Source organism: Elephantulus edwardii, unplaced genomic scaffold, assembly GCF_000299155.1.
Source record: "Elephantulus edwardii isolate Elephantulus edwardi_28Jun2011 unplaced genomic scaffold, EleEdw1.0 scaffold00049, whole genome shotgun sequence".
NCBI lineage: Eukaryota > Metazoa > Chordata > Mammalia > Macroscelidea > Macroscelididae > Elephantulus > Elephantulus edwardii.
The window spans coordinates 8,747,684-8,766,710 of NW_006399799.1; the positions used below are offsets into that span (position 1 = coordinate 8,747,684).

A 19,027-nucleotide genomic window follows, 5' to 3' on the forward strand; every position below is an offset into this window, starting at 1 on the left:
CCAGCATGATGTCCCTCTCTAAAGACTTGTCTCTCCTTGCAACATGTCCAAAGTATGTCAGACGAAGCCCCAGAATCCTTGCCTCCAAGGAGCAGTCTGGTTTAATCCTCTCTAGGATGAATGTTTGTTTTCTTGGCAGTCCATGGTACATTCAATACTCTTCTCCAGCACCACAGTAGTAATTTAAAAAATCATTGCTCCTGTGTGCTGCATAGTATTCCATTATGTGACTGGACCATAATTTCTCAATTTGTTCCATGGTGGTTGGGCGTTTGGGCTGTTTGTGTGTTCTTGCTATGGTAAATAATGCTGCTATGAACATTGGTGTAAAAACTTCCATTTGTGCCTCAGTTCTCATTTTCTCAGGGTATATTCCAAGCAGTGGAAGAGTTGGGTCATTGGGAATCTTTATGTTCACCTTTTTGAGGAAACACCAAACTGCCTTCCAGAATGGTTGTACCATTTTACATTTCCACCAACAATGTATTAAGAGTTCCTGTCTCGCCACTCCTCTCTGACATTATTACTTGCTGCCCTGATAAACTTCCACACTGCTACTGGAATAAGATGGTGTCTCATTGTGGTTTTGATTTGCATCTCTCTTATTGATAGTGGTTTGGAGCATTTCTTCTTGTGTCTGTTGGCCATCCAAATGTCCTCTGTGAAAAGTCTTTCCATTTCTTTAGGGTAGCTTTTTTTAAAGGCTTCATCCAGCCTCTCTGACTGTAGAAAGACAGGGTTCCATAAAAACTTTTAAGTTCTATTTTGAATGTCATATTCCCCTATTCTCCCAGCTTTGATCAGGATTCATTGATAGCATCTTTGTTTAGAATATTCAGTACTAGTAGCTGGACATCATCTAGGTTTTCTGGTTTTGTGGCAGAGTTGTTGAAGGCCTGGTTAGTTATACATTCCATTTTCTCTTATTCCTGACTCTCCTTCCTCTCTGGATGTCTAGAAACCAGTTATCTTGGGTGAGAAATTCTCTTGTTGCAATTTAGTCTTTTCTTACTAGTATTTAACAGACATATTGTACACTCAAGCCTCTGTTAGGAACTGTAGTATTGTTTGGTGCTTTGTTTGGAAGACTATGTGTACCTTTCTAAAAGTAACAGTAGCTTTAATTGTTTACTGTGTTAAAGCCAAAATCCAAGTGTCCTACTTTGATTTCATTTTAACTTTCACTGCTGATAGAAGGAGATACTATTCTTTTCTGACACTTGAGATGAGGAAGCTAAAGGTCATATTGTTGTGTTAGGTACACTTGAATCTACTCAGCTCACAGCAACCTTACGTAAAGAACAATGAATCTTTGTCCAAAGGTCATAACTTATACTAGATGTTTTAACTCCAGAGGTTATAGAAGGGTAATTTAAGAGATAACTTTATAGGAAATGGCAAATAAAAAATACCAAGTAAATTTTCAAAGAATAGAAGTGATGAGAAAAAGTATTATGGTGACACTTGTAATACTGGGAAGGAAATTCCCTTTCTGAGCACTTTGTAGGCAAAGCCTCGAATGCTTTTACAAGGTTTGATTTGTATAATTCTACAATGGGTAAACTATAGCCTGACATTGCATCTCAGTGTCAAGAAAACAGAAATTCCACCACTGGACCAATAGCTAATGTCATCATAGAGAGGATTGAGACTGTCAACAACTTCTTACATGGATCCACAATCAGTACACTTGGTATCAGCAGTCAGGAGGTCGGGAGACATATTGCTCTGGGAAATTGCAGTATGTCAGGAGTCATACCGCACTCCAGTCAGGGACCTTTCAGATTACTGAAAAGCGATGATGTCAGTTTGAGTACTAAGATGCCGCTGTTTCAGCCATGGTCTTTTCAGTCACTTGCTTTGTGTTTAAGAGCTGGACAGTGAATGATGACAGAAGAATTCATGCCTTTGAAATGTGGTACTGACTAACCCATTGCAAAAAGTACTGAATATCCCAACTGCCAAAAGCACAAGCAGGTCTTGGAGAAGGTGCATTCGGAGTGCTCCTTGGAGGCAGAGATGTTAAAGCTTGTCTCACATACTTTGGGTGTGTTGCCAGGAGAGATTACTCCTTGGAGAAGGACATCACGTCATGCTTGGAAAGGTGGAGGAACAACAAAGGAGAGGAAGACCCTCAGCCAGGTTGATTAACACATTGGTTGCAGCAGTGGGCTGGAATGTGTCAGAGATTGTGAGGCTGGAGCAGGATAGCACAGAGTTCAGATTTGTTGTTCATATTGTAGTCACTATGAATTGTACTTGATTCAAGGGCATCTAACTACAATGATGGGTAAAGAGCTATGTTGACAACTAAAAGCTAGGTAGTCCAAATCCATTAGCTGCTCTTCAGGAGAAAGATGGACAGTTTCTTTCTATGCAATTTACAGTTTCTGAAAACCTGCTGTCTCTGTCAGGTTAGTGATGAGTCTTAATGATTCCACAGCTACAACATCCTTATGCGTTACCTGTTACACTCATTTTACAAATGGTACAATGTTTAGAGAGATTGAGTAGTGTCAAATTAGTTAATTTAGCAGAAAAGGAAAGTAGGATTTCTAAACTAGCCATGAGTATGGCAAGGAGTAAATCTGAGGAGGATGTGAGTGTCTTTGTGAAAGAGGTGGAGAGAATATCATACTGGAGTGAATATATTGACCAGAGACACTCTTATCTGGATGGAGTTTGGACTTTGTCCCATAGGGGAAGCGGAGAAGTCATTGAATATACTCTGACTAGAGAATATATGTATTATGTAAACAATAATACTACAGCTGCCTTACTAGATCCAAGCTGACTTGCTTACATCCAAGTCTACAGTATAGATTCTAAGATTCTCCTTTGTACTGTGTACTTTCCACCATGAGTTTTTTTCCTCCTCTCTGTCAATCTCCCTTTGTCTGCTATAATTAAAATAAAAATTATTAGACGAGGCTTTTGGTGTTATTTATATATGGAGTAAAAGATAACTTAAAAATCCCACCCGAATTAATACATATTTACTCAGTAGAGAAATGTGTTCAAAGGCAAAGATCAGGAGTCAGTTTAATTGGATGATGAAGATTGTGCAACCACGTAGAACTGTCTCTGGTTTTAGCTTTATGACTTAACTAGTTTTGCATTCTGTTCTCGTGGAAGTAATTTTCTAAACTTCATTCTGAAAAATTGAGATAATGTCTGCCTTCCATGGTGGCTGGGAGGATTAAAGGAGTTTATGACAGCCTGTAACAGTAGTTACTTAATAAAGAGTGTCTAATATTATGAAGTCCTCCTTCCATATCTTTTCAATGTATATGCAGAACAGATTATTTGGAGGGCTGGACTTTTTGAGAGGAATATGGCATCAAGATTGGAGGAAGACTCATCAACAACCTACATTATGCAGATGATACAACCTTGCTTGCTGAAACTGAGGACGACCTGAAATGCTTGCTGCAGAAGGTCAAGAATTGTAGTCTTCAATATGGGTTGAAGCTCAACATCAAAAAACCAAAGCTCTCGGCAAGCTCTGGTGGCCTAGTGGCAAGAAGCTGCACTGCAATCTCTAGAGGTACACGGTTCAAATCCACCAGATGCTCTGCTGGAGAAGGAGGAACAATCTCCTCCTGTATCAGTCAGATCTGATTTGATGGTACACAGAAAAAATAATGAAATAAAATTTTTTAAAAAAAAAAGATAACAAAGCTCTCACTACTGGGCCAATTGGCAACACCATGATGGACAGAGAAGAAATCGAGATTGTTAACAATTACAACTTACGTGGCTCCACAGTCAGCACTCTTGGTACCAGCAGTTAGGAAATCAAAAGATGAATTGCCCTGGGAAAATCTACTGTCTGAGGACTCTCCAGAGTGCTAAAGCTTGATGATGTCAGTCTAGGGATTAAGGTGTACCTCATCCAGGCCATGGTCTTAAAAATTACTTACTGTACATCAGAGAGCTGGACAGTGACTAAGGGTGACAGAAGAATTGATGCTTTTGAGTTGTAATGCTGAAGAAGAGTCTTGAACATGCTATGGACTGCCAAGAAAACAGTAAGTCTGTCTTAGAGAATGTGAAACCAAGTCTTTGCTCGGAGGCTAGGATTTTGAAGCTCTGTCTCATATACTTTGGGCACTTGGCCAAGAGAGACCAGACCTTGGAGAAGGACATCATGCTTGGCAGTGTGGAGGGACAGTGCAGGAAAGAATTGATACAGTAACTGGGGCAATGAGGCTAGGTGTGTTGGAGATAGTGAGACTGGCTCAGGACAGGCCAGGCTTCAGGGCTGTTGTGCATAGGGTCACTGTGAGTTGCAGGCGACTGAGCAGCACACAGCATCAACAGTAGCACGCATGTGTGAAAGTTGAACAATGAATAAAGAAAACCAAAGAAGAATCAATGACTTTGAATTGTGGTGTTGGAGAAGAGTACTGAATATCCCATGAACGGCCAAAAGAACAAATAGATGTGTCTCGGAGAAAGTACAGCCAGAGTGCTCCTTGGAGGCAAAGATGACAAAGTTTCCTCTTGTGTACTTTGACATATTGCTGCTGTTGTTGTTGAGGTGCTTTCAAGTCAAGTAAGACTCATAGTAACCCAATGATCAATAGACCAGAATCCTGCCTATCCGATGCCTTCCTAGGAGAGGCTTTTCCTTGGAGAGAGATACCATGCTTGGAAAGGTGGAGGGTCAATGAAAGAGAGGAAGACCTTCAATTAGATGGACTGACACATCAGTGGGCTCAAGTATGTTAGAATTGATGAAGATGGCACAGGATAGGACAGGGTTCTGATCTTTTGTTCATAGGGTCGCTTGCTGTGGCACCTAGCAATAATAGCAGAACCTTGTGAAGAATGTTTTTTAATTTTATTGTTAGGAAATGACAGCTCAAAAAAAAGGTCTCAAAGTAATTTGCTGAAGGACCGAGATTATTTAAAAGTAAAGGCTTGGATTTGAACCCAAGTCTCAGACTCTATATTTAGCTCTCTTACCATAGTTGCCTCCCTGTTACTATGTTTTCCCTTCATAGTAGTTTATAAACCCCTGGATTAAGTTGGTAGTAATTTTAGTACAACTGGCAACTGTTTGCTTAGTGCCGAGTCATTGTTGCCTCTCTCTGTCCTTAATAGGCCAAGAAACTGCCTATGCCAGTGCTTGTGACCTCTCTGTCACCTACATGGTCCCTCTCATCCTTGGGCAGAGCTCAGCATGGGGGAGGGAAGGGAGCAAGGTTTGGCTCCAAGGACATGGAATTACCGAACACTCTCAGGATTCTTTTTCCTACCAGGTGTCATGTTGATTGAGGTATGTCTGCTGAGGAAATTAACCCTCCCCCTCTTTTTGTTTTCTAGCCTGGCTTTCGAAAACATCTGGGCTTGTTGGAGAAGAAGAAAGATTACAAGCTTCGTGCAGAGTAAGTTGAGTCTTACTGGTAAAGGTGCTGCCAAAAAAGCCTACAGTCTCCTTGTGCTGCCACTGAATTGCCCGAGTGTCCAAAGGGGATAATTTCCTGCCATTGAGAAAATGGCCAAACGCCTGGCAGCCTGTCAGATACTTTTCTGTGACCCTAAACGTCTCTCTTTGTTTAGGCAGAACATTATTTATTTAACTGTAGTTGCATTGTAACTTTTTTTATTATGTTACTCCAAATCTTTTTCTCATAGAGACTTTGATTTGCCTCTGCCTTGGTGTTTGAGCCAAATTTGAATCTTTTTTTTCCTCTCTCTTTTTTGAAGTGCAAGATAAAAATCTAAAATTCCAGTTGTTGAGTCTCTTATATCACTGTGTGTGTGGTGTGGAATGAAGAGAAGTGAAAGATGGATTCATGAGACTGAGCGTGGGTGATAATGAACTCTGCAAACATTTTCGAAAACAATTATCCCCATTCTTCTTCTTCTTTAGCACTTTATTTGCCAAATACTTTGTTAATTATTTGTTAGCTGTTCTTGCCAGTTGAGGTCTTCCTTATGCTCCTGGTACAGACAGTGATGGATTAAGTGGATTGCTCTGGGTCCCAGAGTTTAAGGGATGATGATGATAATAATAATAATAATAATAATGGCAGCAGCTGATGTTAGATGGATCTTAGCTGAAAGCAGAGAATACCAGAAGAATGTCTATCTGTGTTTCATTGATTATGCAAAGGTATTTGACTGCGTGGATCATAACAAACTGTGGCTGACTCTGAGAAGAATGGGAATCCCAGAACATTTAATCGTGGAAGAATGGGAATCCCAGAACATTTAATCGTGCTAATGCGAAACCTATACTTGGACCAAAAGGCAGTCGTCAGAACAGAGCAAACAGAGCAGGGCAACACTGCCTGGTTCAAAATTGGGAAGGGTGTACGTCAGGGATGTGTCCTGTCTCCATACCTTTTCAACCTGTATGCAGAGCAGATTATCCGAGAGGCTGGGCTCTATGAGGAGAGGCGTGGCGTTAGGATTGGTGGACGATCTGTCAACAATCTGCGTTATGCAGATGACACAACCTTGCTCGCTGAAACTGAGGAGGACCTCATGCACTTACTGCAGAGGGTCAAGGACTGCAGCCTTCAATATGGACTGAGGCTCAATGTCAAGAAGACAAAAATTCTCACCACTGGACCAACTGGTAGCATCAGGATGGATGGCGAAGAGATTGAGATTGTTCACAGCTTCAGTTTGCTCGGCTCCACGGTCAACACTCTTGGCACCAGTAGCCAGGAAATCAAAAAAAGTATTGCGATGGGAAAGTCTGCGGTTAGGGACCTCTCCAAAGTACTCAAGAGCGACAGTGTCTCTCTGGAGACTAAGGTCCGCCTGATCAGGCCATGGTTTTTGCAATCACTTGTTATGCATCAGAGAGTTGGACAATGACTAGGGAGGATAGAAGGAGAATTGACGCCTTTGAGCTGTGGTGGTGGAGAAGAGTATTGAATGTACCATGGACTGCCAAGAAAACAAACAGATTCATCGTAGAGAGGATTAAACCAGGCTGCTCCTTGGAGGCAAGGATTCTGGGGCTTCGTCTGACATACTTTGGACATGTTGCAAGGAGAGACAGGTCTTTGGAGAGGGACATCATGCTGGGTAGAGTGGAGGGATGGCGCAGGAGGGGAAGACCCTCTATGAGGTGGATTGATTCAGTGACTGGGGTAATCGGGATGGGTGTGTCAGAGGCAATGAGATTGGCACAGGATAGAGCACGGTTTAGGGCTCTTGTACATAGGGTCGCTATGAGTCGCAAACGACTCGACGGCACATAACAACAACAACAACAATAAGAAGAAGAATAATTATCATTATTATTATTAAGGGTTGATACTGGGCCAGGCAATTTTAGAAGATTTTGAGTGTTTTTATTAATTATTCCTTCCAGTAATTTCCTAGGATAAAGCCTAGAAACTGAACCCATTGTTGTTGAGTTGGTTCTGACTCATAGTGACCCTGTAAGACAGAGTGGAATTGCCTCCTTGTGTTTCGAAGTCTGACACACTTTTGGAAGTAGATAGCTGTATCTTTTTCTTGTGGAGTATCTGGTGGGTTCAAACTGCCAACCTTTAAGTTGACAGTTGAGTGCTTAATCACTGTACCTCCTAGGCTTCTAACTTTTTAGGGGATATTTGATCTTGTTAGTTGCCTTCAAGTTGACTACAATTAAAAATGACCCTGTAAACAACCTCATCCTGTACCATAAGGATCCTGTACTATCCTTATGATCTCTGATATACTTCAGCCTGTTGTTCTTATAGTCACTCTGTCAATTCATTTTGTTGAGGGTCTTTTATCCTCTTTATATTACAGGTGAAATTGGGATACAGAATGATTGATTAACTTAATCAAAGTTTTTCAGCCAGAATTAGTGTGTTCAAGATTTGAACCCATATAGTTTCTTCCCTTCCCTCATCTGGGCTCCAGAGTCTATGGTTCTAATCATTATACTGTTCTGCATTGGTAGTTTCTGAATCTGCTGAAGATTGCACCAAACCTCAGGAGTTTTTATTTGTGCTTTGTTTAGTGTTTTTATATAATTACTTAAATGACACTAACATGGCAGCAGCATGATGGATGAAGAGATTGTTAACAGCTTTTGTTTGCTTGGCTCCACAATCAACACTCGGCACCAGCTTTTAGTCTGGAAATCAAAAGATGAATTGCTTTGGGAAAATCTGCTGTCAGGGACCTCTCCAGAGTACTGAAGACAACAGTGTCAATCTAAAGATTAAGGTGCCATACTCTTTGCAGTTACTTGCTATACATCAGAGAGCTGGACAGTGACTAAGGATGTCAGAAGAATCAATGATTTTGAATGGTGGTGCTGGAGAAAATGCCCTGGACCACCAAGAAAACAAATAGGTCTATCTTCGAGAGGGTCAAACCAAGTTTCTACTTGCAGGCTCAGATTTTGAAGCGTTGTCTCACATATGGGCAAGTGGCTGGGAGAGATTGGTCTTTGGAGAAGGACATCATGCTTGGTAGTGTGGAAGGACAATGCAGGAGGGGAGGACCCCAGATGAGTAGGATTGATACGGTGACTGGGGCGATGGGAGTTGGTGTGTTGGAATTAGTGAGACCAGCTCAGGACAGGGCAGGGTTCAGAGCTGCTGTACATAGGTCACTATGGTCACAGGCAACTCAATGGCACAGGCACGTAACAACAACATGTACATGGGATAATTAAACCAAACTGCTGTCTAGTTGATTGTAACTCATAGTGACCCTGTAGCACAGAATAGAGCTGCCTTGTATGTTTCACGGGCTGAGGGGCTATATAGAAGCAGACTACCACATCTTTCTTCCAGGGGGCAACTGGGAGGTTTGAATTACTGACCTTTTGGTTACAACCAAGTGCCACTGTCAAAAAAACCTCACTGCTGTTAAATTGGGATCATTGCATAGCAGACTTTTTAGTGGAGTTTTGGAAGCTGTAAATTGCATGGGAGGAGACTGACCATCTTCTACAGAGCTGCTGGTAGGTTTGAACTACCAGAGAGGTGCTGTCTTTGGTTTAGCAACACCGCTCCCTATAGAACACCACCAGAGTCATTATGGCATTAGGGTGCCTTACATACACATGGATTCTCTCCCTCATTCTCTCATTGCCATTGGGCAAGAACCGACTCATAGCTGACCCTCTAGTGTGTTTTTGAAGGCTGTAAATCACACAGGAGGCATTTTGCCTATCTTTCTCCTGTGAAGCCACTGATGGATTCAAACTACTGGAGAGGTGTCACCTTAAGTTTAGCAGCACAGCGTTCTACTGATGCCAGAGCTTGCTTCTACAAGTAATTGTTGTTAGGTGCCATAAAGTTGATTACAACTCCTAGTGACCCTGTGATAGAGGCATTCATTTTAGGTAGGATTGGGATAGGAGAGCCATCCTGTAGAGCTAGGAGCGTGGCATCAGTGACCGTGGATCTGACTATGGACTCAGATTTAGTCATTGCTTTGGCCTTTCTTGCATTTCATTTAACATGAGCTTTGTTTTTGTGGGTTTTTTTCTTCTTCTCTGTTTTGCATGAACTTTTAGATTATGAAGTCTTTGTCCTTTTTGCTGTAAACCTTTTTAAATCTTACCTAGTGACTACCGAAAAAAGCAAGAATACCTCAGAGCTCTCCGGAAGAAGGCTCTTGAAAAAAATCCAGATGAATTCTACTATAAAATGACTCGGGTTAAACTCCAGGTAGGTGCTTATTGATTAGTGGGTTGAGCTCCAGCTGGAGGAGAGAAGATGGAGAGGAGGGATCTTTAACCTTAATATAGCCCTTTTCTAACTGGGCCAGGTGCTCTTGGTCACTGTCCAGAGCAAACCTGGCTCCTCATGGGCAGCCTTTCATTTCTGAATCTGAGTTGTACAGAGCGTGGGTTATTAGAGCTGCTAAATTGTGTGTTCACCTCAGGGCGTGGATCATTGAATTGTTAGCGTAAAGCATTGGGTTGTTTTTGTTTCAGCATGGTGTTTTGTGGAGCTAAATTAATGATTTTAATTTAATAGGGAATGTAACTTTTAAAATTTGGATTTTAGGATGGAGTTCATATTATTAAGGAGACAAAGGAAGAAGCAACTCCAGAACAGCTGAAACTGATGAGAACTCAAGACATCAAATATATAGAAATGAAGAGAGTTGCAGAAGCTAAGGTAACAATTGAAACTCTGTTCTATTCTATTTTTGTTGGTTAAGACAGATACATAAATCCATCAATCTCCAGTCATAAATTGATTTAGTTTAGAATTTAAAGCGTGCTTAATTATGATAATGAATTAGAAGTATAATCAGCGTGATAGAATGGAAAGAATTCAAGTTTGGGGTTGAGACAGAGTTAGGTTTGAATTTGGCTTTGCCATTTACTCAATCCATGATCATAGACAAATGAACCTCCCTGAGGCTGTTTCCTCATTTCTAGCTCATAGGACTATTGTAAGGATTAAATGAGTTTTGTGGAATGCTTAACTAGCACTACCTAAATTTTAATGACCCTTCCAGAAGAGAATGAAGTAAATAAATTCTTTGCTGGCTGGTGATAATGATGTGAAATGGTTTAAATTTTTGGAATGCATCCCTGATACTCCAGGAGAACCCAATGTAAAGTGAGACCTTACTCTGTTCTGTATTTTAGAAAATTGAAAGACTAAAATCAGAGCTCCATCTACTGGATTTCCAGGGGAAGCAACAGAATAAGCATGTGTTCTTTTTTGATACCAAAAAAGAAGGTATGAAATATTTGAAGCTTTCTGAGACAGTCTGGTATATTGATTTTGTTTAGAGACAGCCTTTGGACGTTGCCTAAAAGATTCCTTTGACTTTTAGTTGAAAACTTTGATGTTGCAACTCACCTGCGAACAGCCCCGGAACTAGTTGATAGAGTCTTTAATAGACCCACAATAGAGACTTTGAAGAAGGAAAAAGTGAAAGGAGTAACTCGTCAGACTCAATTTAAGGTAATATCTTTCATTGTTCTTCAGATTTAATTTAGGGAAATCGAGGTTCCTTCTTTTCCTCATTGCATTTAATGTAATTTGTGGAAAAGCTGTTTAGAAAAGTGGAAAGAGATTTCGATTATGGAGGTGGAAATGAAGGAGAGTTTTGTAGGTTTTTTTAAATTGGGAGATGTGTAACATATAGTGGTCAGAAGCCCATGGCTTTGAGCCAGAACCCATGTTCTGGGCTTGAATCTCAGCTTTGACTCTGTATTTCATGAAAAGCCAAGTATGTTTTGTTTTTTTTAAATACAGAGAAAAGAGGGGCTACTGAAGAGTAAAGTATGTGGAATACTTATTTAACACTTAACCTTTAGCATTGAATGCACATGTCAAAAAGTCTTTTTAAATCACCCAAATGGTTGTAGCCAAAATTTTCTATTTGCGTTTTCCTTACAATACTTTACATCACTGTACCTAACTAGATTTGTACAGAAGCTGTGCTTTTTCTCAAAGCATTCTGAACTCTCACTTCTGACTGATTCATTTAAAAAAATGCTGTCAATGTGTTTCAAGCAGGCAGCTGTTCTGTTTTGATTTGAATCATTTACACCGCATCAGCTTTGCTTCCAATGTTTAATTTCACAGCAGTTTTCTCTAGCTCAGAGGCAGCTAAACTTGCTTTAGTAATATAAATACCCCTAATTAGTTTGACTATATTGGGTAATCCCATAAATTTGACAGTCTGTGCAATAAAGTGAAAACAAAAGCTGTCTGAAACCACTGCTGTGAGACTAAGCTTGAATCGGTGAATTGTGTAAGTCTGAGGCCCAGTGCTCTCCCCCTCTATGCTGATAACACTTGGCAGAGGAGCCGGCTGACTCGTGTTCTTGCGATAACCCTGTTTGTCAATTAGTTGTATTTTCAATTATCTGTGTCACTAACACTTCTCAGGAATTGTAGTATCCCCCAAAGAGATTAATATTCCAAGCTTGTGTATGGAATAGTTCACAGCATACCTTTTGAAAAGTTGGGAAGTTTTGAGTCTTTTTCTAGCATTGTTCTATCTTTTGATTGTTTTCTCTAAAGTAAAATTAATTTTTATTAAGGGACTGTTGGTGGGTGAATTTAAAGGGAATTTTGTCTGCAATGTGGAGAAGTGTGGATGATCCTTACATGAGCTTTGATGATGTCTGTGAACAATGCACCGTTGCCTTTTTTGTGCAAATGAATGTCTATTGTTTGCACACATTTGTTCAAATGAATATACCGTTGTCTCAAGAAAGAATTACAAATTTGTTAGTTTCCCAAAGGTTTATGATTCCCCAAATGTAAGGATTATGAGGAAAGAGCCAAGCAGTGGTGGCACAATGGTTAAAGCACTTGACTGCTAACCAGAAATTGACACTTCCAACCCACCAGCTGCTCCACAGGAGAAAGATGAGGCATTCAGCTTCTGTAAATATTTATAGCCTTGGAAACGCTGTGGGATAATTTTACTCTGTCTTTTAAGGTTGCTATTAGTTGGATTGATCTGACACCAGTAAACTTGGATTCTGCTTTTTAATTTTTGTTTTGATGAGTCATGAGGAGTGAGAATTCTCAGGTCCGCTTTTGCTGCAAAAGTCCTGCTTTCTGAGTTCTGAGGTTCTCAGCCTGTGGCAGCCCCTCTTTTCCTCTTCATTCACTGTGTGTGGGGTTTCTAGTACTGGCTCACTGATAGCCACCACCCTCAGTAGTCAAGAGCTCGTACACTGAGGTTGACATGGCTTAGTGGAGTGGTGGAAAAATTCTTGATGTTTGTGGACTTGGGACAGCCCTAGCTGTTCCAGATGAACTGAATATCCTTAGCAAGTTATTTTTATTTTCTATATTTCAGTTTCTGCATTTATGATATGACAGGTTTTACTAAGCTGATTTTCAAGGTTCCTTTCAGTTCTAGAAAGTGATATTTCGAAAATAGACTTTATATAAAGTCATGCTGTGTTGATTTGGGGGGGTAAGAATTCATACATTTGGGCTTAAGTGGAACAATAAACATTTTCTTACATTATTATTCTTTGAGTGAATATTTGTGTGTTTCTTCTGCAGCGCATTGCTAAAGAAAGGCAGAAGCAATATAACCACCTGAAACAGCGGATTGAGCGAGAGAAGGAATTGTTTGTTGTTGCACAGAAAATTCAAACACGCAAAGATCTTCTGGTGAGGGGAGAAAAGCCTTAGGCCTTCACTATTGGGTGGTGTTTTTTTTTTTTGCCTGCTTGTAAAGGTCTTAACTGAAACTGGATTTCAGCTGTGTGTAAATCAACCCCACTGAAAATGTCTGCTCCTCAGGGGCAGTGGTTTGAGCCAATGTCTGTTACTCTGACAGTGCTGAAATGTTTCTTGATTAAGAAGGTAATAAGGGGGTTATTAGTCAGTGCTTTGGAACAGCAAAGGGTAGGATCAGGTAGCATATGAACTTTCTAGCTTATGAGCAGCTATCTTTAACATTTAAACAGGTTAACAAAACAGTGCATGTCACTCATTGGTGCTTAAAAATAGACAACATTGTGTAGTTAAATAGCAGAGCTAAGAAATCTAAGATGCCCCTTTCATATTATTATCATTTCTCTAAATGTCAAATTCTTTAGGTTTGCAGATTACTTAAGGCAGGCTTTTTCAATAGGAATTTAGTGAGAGGACCTGCCAGAAAAAATTACTTGGAAGACTTTTTTCTCCCATTTTCCCAGGAACTGTACAGAGCTAAGGATCTTTGGTGACATAGTTTGCTATATGTTGAGCTACTGACTGAAAGGTCAGCAGTTTGAATCCACTAGCCACTCCAGAGGAGAAAGATGGGCAGATTCCTCCCTTAAAAGGCAGCCTTGGAAACGGGATGGAGGGGCACTGTAAATCATACAACTTGATGGTAGTGGGTGTAGCTTTGTATGCAACTAGTACCATTATAGATGATCAGAAGAGAACGCAGTGAATTCGTTACACACAAGGGATACCTTAGGGCCTTAGGGCATTGTTTCTTCTGAATGAGCATTGCTGTTCACTGATTATCTTTTTACTTTTTTTGTAGGATAAAACTCAGAAGGTGAAGGTGAAGAGTGCAACAGTAAACTCCCCTGCTATTTATAGATTTCAGGGCCGTCGAAAACGTTGATAGGCTCTAGTTGAACATTGTAATCCTGCTTGAACAAGAATTATGTTTTTCCCTTGCCCTAAGTAATTTCACATTCCATTAGTCTAGAAGGCATATTTTTATCTACTTATAGTAGTAATAAATTATTGTAAATCCTAAAGTGTGATGTCTTTCTATAAACAGTATTAAAGCTCTTCATGCTGTTGTTTTTAGATTGTAAAATCAGTCTTAATTTGTATAGACTTAAATTTATAATCTTATTTCAGCAAATTTGGAAAAGAAACTTATTTTATTGTGGAGCAACTGTCTATTCAAGAACAACAGTTTATTACCTACTATGCTTAGGCTAAGTAAGTGAACAAGTGCTATGAGCTTCTGGTTTATTAACCTCGTTTTTTAAAACTTTACACACCAACTTCCGTTTCTGTTCTTGTGTTTTGTAGTTGTAATTATAGTGAACAATATCATATCCTGTTTTTTCACCTTACGTTGCTTTTTTTTCTTTTTTCTCCATTTTGTTATACTACCAAATGTTAAAGTTGTTAGGTGCCATCAAGTCGAGTATGACTTACAGCGACCTCATGAACAAAACATCTGAACCCTGTTCTATCCTGCACCATCCTCACACTTCCTGACACAAGAGCCCATTGCAGCCATCACCATGCCAGTCCACCTGGTTTAGGGTCTTCCTCTCATACATACTCATGGCAAAAATGTAAATAAGTATTGTTTGTGATGATTGCTTAAATTTTATACAGTGGATAGAATGATTTTACCATTATTCATTTTTCTGTTATTGAGTGTTCAGGTGGCTTCATAAATTACCCAAAGGAGATCTTAAACTTTTAAGCTATAGATAGAAACTTGTTGAGCGAATAACCCAGAGAGGCATCTCTTTGTTTATGAAGCTTAAATTAGAATCAAGTTGTCTTAAATGCCCTCAGCCCTTCTGGCCAGACTTTGATTCCAAAGCTGTATATGAGATAGTACAACCCTTCACCTTGGAATCTAAACCCTAGAGTGTAGATGGCAGCTTCCTTCACCTCTTCCTAAAGTCACCTTTTCCCTCCCTGCCCTTAGAGGCCACTCTGAATAGGACGGTGCATGCTTGGAGCAGATGGGAGAGGAATAGAGAACAGGATTCTGAAAGGCTTTCTCACACCTCACCTGGTGCCCTGGCAAGAGCAACTGTGTGGATTTTAAAGATGTATATAAACAAAAACAAACTCATAGCTGATCTAGTGTGCTTCCCAGGTTGTAAATCACCCAGGAGGAGATTGACTGTCTTTCTCATTCAAAGCCACTGGTGGATTTGAACCACCAGAAGAGCAGCCTTTGGGTTAGCGCAACTACCCAGAGATTTCAGATTTTAAAAATCACTGTTATGCTCTGCTGGAGAAGGAGGGGCAGTCTCCTCCTGTACCAGTCAGATCTGATTTGATGGTACACACACACAAAATAATAGTAATAAAAAAATCACTGTTAATCACTAATCAGTACCCATAACTGCCAGCGTTTCTACGCAAAGCCTAGCTTTAAAGCCTGTTGCCTCAGGTTATATGTTGTTATGTGCCATCGAGTCATTTGCGACTCACAGTGACCCTATGTACAAGAGCCCTAAATGTCGTTCTATCCTGTGCCAACCACACTGTCTCAAACACATTCATTCCCACCACTCCACTCACATATCATCGAGGGTCTTCCTCTCCTGAGGCTGTCCCTCCACTTTCCCAAACATGATGTCCCTCTCCAAGGACCAGTCCCTTCTTTGCAACATGCCCAAAGTATGTCAGACAAAGCTTCAGAATCCTTGACTCTTAAGGAACATTCTGGCTTCACCCTCTCCAGGACAAACCTGTTTGTTCTCCTAGCAGTCTGTGGTATATTCAACACTCATCTCCAGCACCACAACTCAAAGGCATCAATTCTCTTTCTATCATCCCTGTTCACTGTCCAACTCTCCGATGCATAGCATGTAATTGCAAAGACTATAGCTTGGATCACGCACACCTTAGTCTCCAGCCTGACGTTGTTGCTCTTCAGTACTCGAGAAGTCCTTCACAGCTGACTTTCCCAGTGCAATTCGTCTCCTGATTTCCTGTCTGCTGTTACCAAGAGTGTTGACTCTGGAGCCAAGCAAACTACAACTGCCAACTATCAATCTCTTCACCATCCATAATACTGCCAGTTGGCCCAGTCAGATTATATACCCAGTAGAATTTAGATCTGGAGGCCCTGGAAAATGCAAGTGAACTAGGGGAACAGACTTCACTTTTGTCTTATTTTCTGAAATTGTCGTGTTGGATGATAACTGTGGAGGTGCTGGCCTCAGTAAATGGTGGTAGACAAACTGAGGCTCTGAGGAGACCTGGGCCCCATCCCAGCTAAGGGGCTCTTCGCATGAGTGGTTGGAAAAAGGAGTGAGCAGACAAAAGCAGCAATCTGTCCCTGGTATAATCCACCCTGCCTCTGGCCACTAGAGAAGAATAAGGTGGGATTCTGGAGCAGAGGACGTCCCCTACGTGCCTTCTCATGAAGCATAACTCCCACCCAGTGTACTTTATAGGGTTTCACTTCAGCAGGAACACAATACAATTGTACAGGTCTGTACATACTTCCGCATGCATTGGTAGAGGGATTCATCTCAAGGATTTCCCAGACTGATTGTCAGCTGTGCAGGTCTTCATGTGTACAGGTACATAAAGTGATGCGTGGAGAGAGGCATATGCACAGGTTGAATCAAGCAGGAATGTCTCTTCTCTTGGAGTCCTATAGTCCCAGGTCAGAGGTAATTGGAAACAAGATGGGTGTCCCCCAATCTCCCTCTGAGGCCCAGGAATACTAAGGGATGAGACCTGTTCTCTTCTTGTGGGTCTTGAGAATAGGCCAGAGCTTTAGCCTTCAATGTTTAGCGGGACTTCAGATTCTTGCTGACTGCTTGGGAAGGGAGACTACTGTATTTTTAGGCTCCTCCCACCTTAGCCCAGGAGCACGTGGGGCTGTTGGTGGTATCCTGCCCTGACTATGCCAAGAGGATTGTGGGCAGCTTTGGAAGTGGAGAGCATTTCTGTGAGTCAGGGTTCTGTGGTTCAGGTCTCTTGTACAAACCAGCAGTAGCCACATGAGTAGCTTCTACTTTGGAAAGCTGTCTAGCCAAGAACCAGTGAAAGCAATCTTTGTTCATTGCAATATCTTAGTTCATGGCTGCCGAGTTGACTGTCCAGCAAGTTTTCAGAGGCTGTAATTCTCATCGGAGGAGATTGCTCATCTTCCAGGGAGCTGCTGCTGGTGGAGTCGAACCATGTGTCTTTGGGTTGGAACCGACCCTTAGCAGATCCTCCTGCGGGTTTTCAGAGGCAGTTAATTGCAGGGGAGGAGATTGCTCACCTGCCATTGAGCAGCTGGTGGATTCTAACCGTTGCCTTCAGGATTGCAGTTCAGGTTCTAGGCCAGTAGAGCTCCTTAGTGCTGCCCTTTTAACCAAGGTAGGAGAGTTTCACCCCTTGACTTTATTATTGAATAAAATCTTTTGCTAACATTTCTGTATTTAGATGAAATGTATTTCTTGTAGCGAGCACTGATCCATATGGAATTGCACTGCTAACCCAAAGGCAGAGCCTCTTTGGTGGTTTGAATCCACCAGTGACTCTATGGGAGAAAGATGAGCAGTCTCTTCCCATGAGAACCCCAGAATTGACTTTAGAAACCCCTCAGAGGGCAGTGAAAGTTTCTGGTAACAGGGTGGGAAAGGGCCCAGCAGGTGGAGCTGCTGCCTCTTTGCTGGGATTAGTTCTCTGGTGTGTTGTCCACCCACCTAGTACACTTTGCTTCTGTTAAAAGCCGCCTTGCACTCCCTACAAATGCTTGCTTTTATTACATATGAGACTGTGGGAGAGGGCACTGTGAAAAGAGCTTTTCTCCCCCTGACACTGAGATTGGTGTGGCCCCAAGAGGAAGCCTCAAGAAGGAACGGCAAAGGCTTTTATGGGTTCATTGGTAGTGAGGACCATGTGTGAAGCTTATCTCCCATGTTTCCCAAAGAGTGGTTTCACCAAGACCTAATAGGGGTCTCCACGTGCGTTTCTATTTGTACCTTTCTGTCTCTCCCCATGCTGCTGACTGTGGGGCACTGAGCAATTAGAGCTGCAAGTCCTCCAACAGGGAAGGCAGCCAACAGACGCAGACTCACTCTGCCTACCTGTGGAGGCCGGTGAGGCCAGGCCTGTTGGGACTTGAAATAGTGAGGCAAGGAGGAGTGTGGTGCTGGCCTCCCTCCCTCCTCCAGCTCTCTTGGCATGCCAGTTCCTGGAGCCTCATGCACAGGGTGTTGGGGAAGGGCAGGCTGAAGCTTGGGTGGGAGTTCTGGCCCAAAGCCTCAGGTGAGTGGAAGAATTGGGGGTGAACCTGAAGTACCAGTCTGCGGGCTGAGCTGGCAGCTGCTTCCTGAGGTCAGAGGGTGCATGCTCCCTAGCCAGCCAGGTCACGTGGCTTCCCTTGCTAGCAGAGCTTCCACCCAGCTCCGTGGGTCTGTCTCAGCATCTAGTGTGAGGAAGGATCAGACAGAAGCTATGAAACAATGACAGGCAGAGCTTCCTCTCCCAAGTCCACCAATTCAGAGTGAAAAGCTGGAAGAGGCTTGGAGGTTCATGCTTCTGCTTGTTCTCTAGTCAGAGGACACAAATCTCTTCTGCTTTCCCCTGTATGATGATGAATTTCACTTCACCATTTGATTGAGAACTCTTGTCCTACTCTATCTCTCCTAACTGAAGTTCATGCCTCATTCTCTCTGTCCGGTTTTGTCCATTTTACTTCATGGCTCCAGTGATAGTAATGGCTTTTTCTTTCAGGTGAGGGGGTGCAGGCTGCTGGGTGGCTTTTAGAGTCTGGAGGATAGGGGTAGAGACTGGCACCTAGTAATTTCTAGGCAAGAGATCTATCCTGGAACTGCTGTGTTTGGGGCTAAGAGAAGAGTGGGAAGGGAACCCTTCGCTCTCCCCTGTCCCCTGTCACCTGA

General features: G+C 41.9%; 1 protein-coding gene across 1 annotated transcript in view; it reads left to right on the forward strand.

The window, feature by feature from the left end:
* Positions 1–14,034, forward strand: part of UTP11L (UTP11-like, U3 small nucleolar ribonucleoprotein, (yeast)) — a 17,450-nt gene extending 3,416 nt beyond the window's left edge. The window contains exons 2-8 of the mRNA XM_006886474.1: positions 5,332–5,393; positions 9,542–9,644; positions 9,987–10,100; positions 10,580–10,673; positions 10,771–10,901; positions 12,972–13,082; positions 13,951–14,034. Of these exons, the coding sequence (XP_006886536.1) occupies positions 5,332–5,393; positions 9,542–9,644; positions 9,987–10,100; positions 10,580–10,673; positions 10,771–10,901; positions 12,972–13,082; positions 13,951–14,034 (699 nt within the window). The remainder of the gene's footprint in view (positions 1–5,331; positions 5,394–9,541; positions 9,645–9,986; positions 10,101–10,579; positions 10,674–10,770; positions 10,902–12,971; positions 13,083–13,950) is intronic.
* Positions 14,035–19,027: the final 4,993 nt, after the last annotated feature.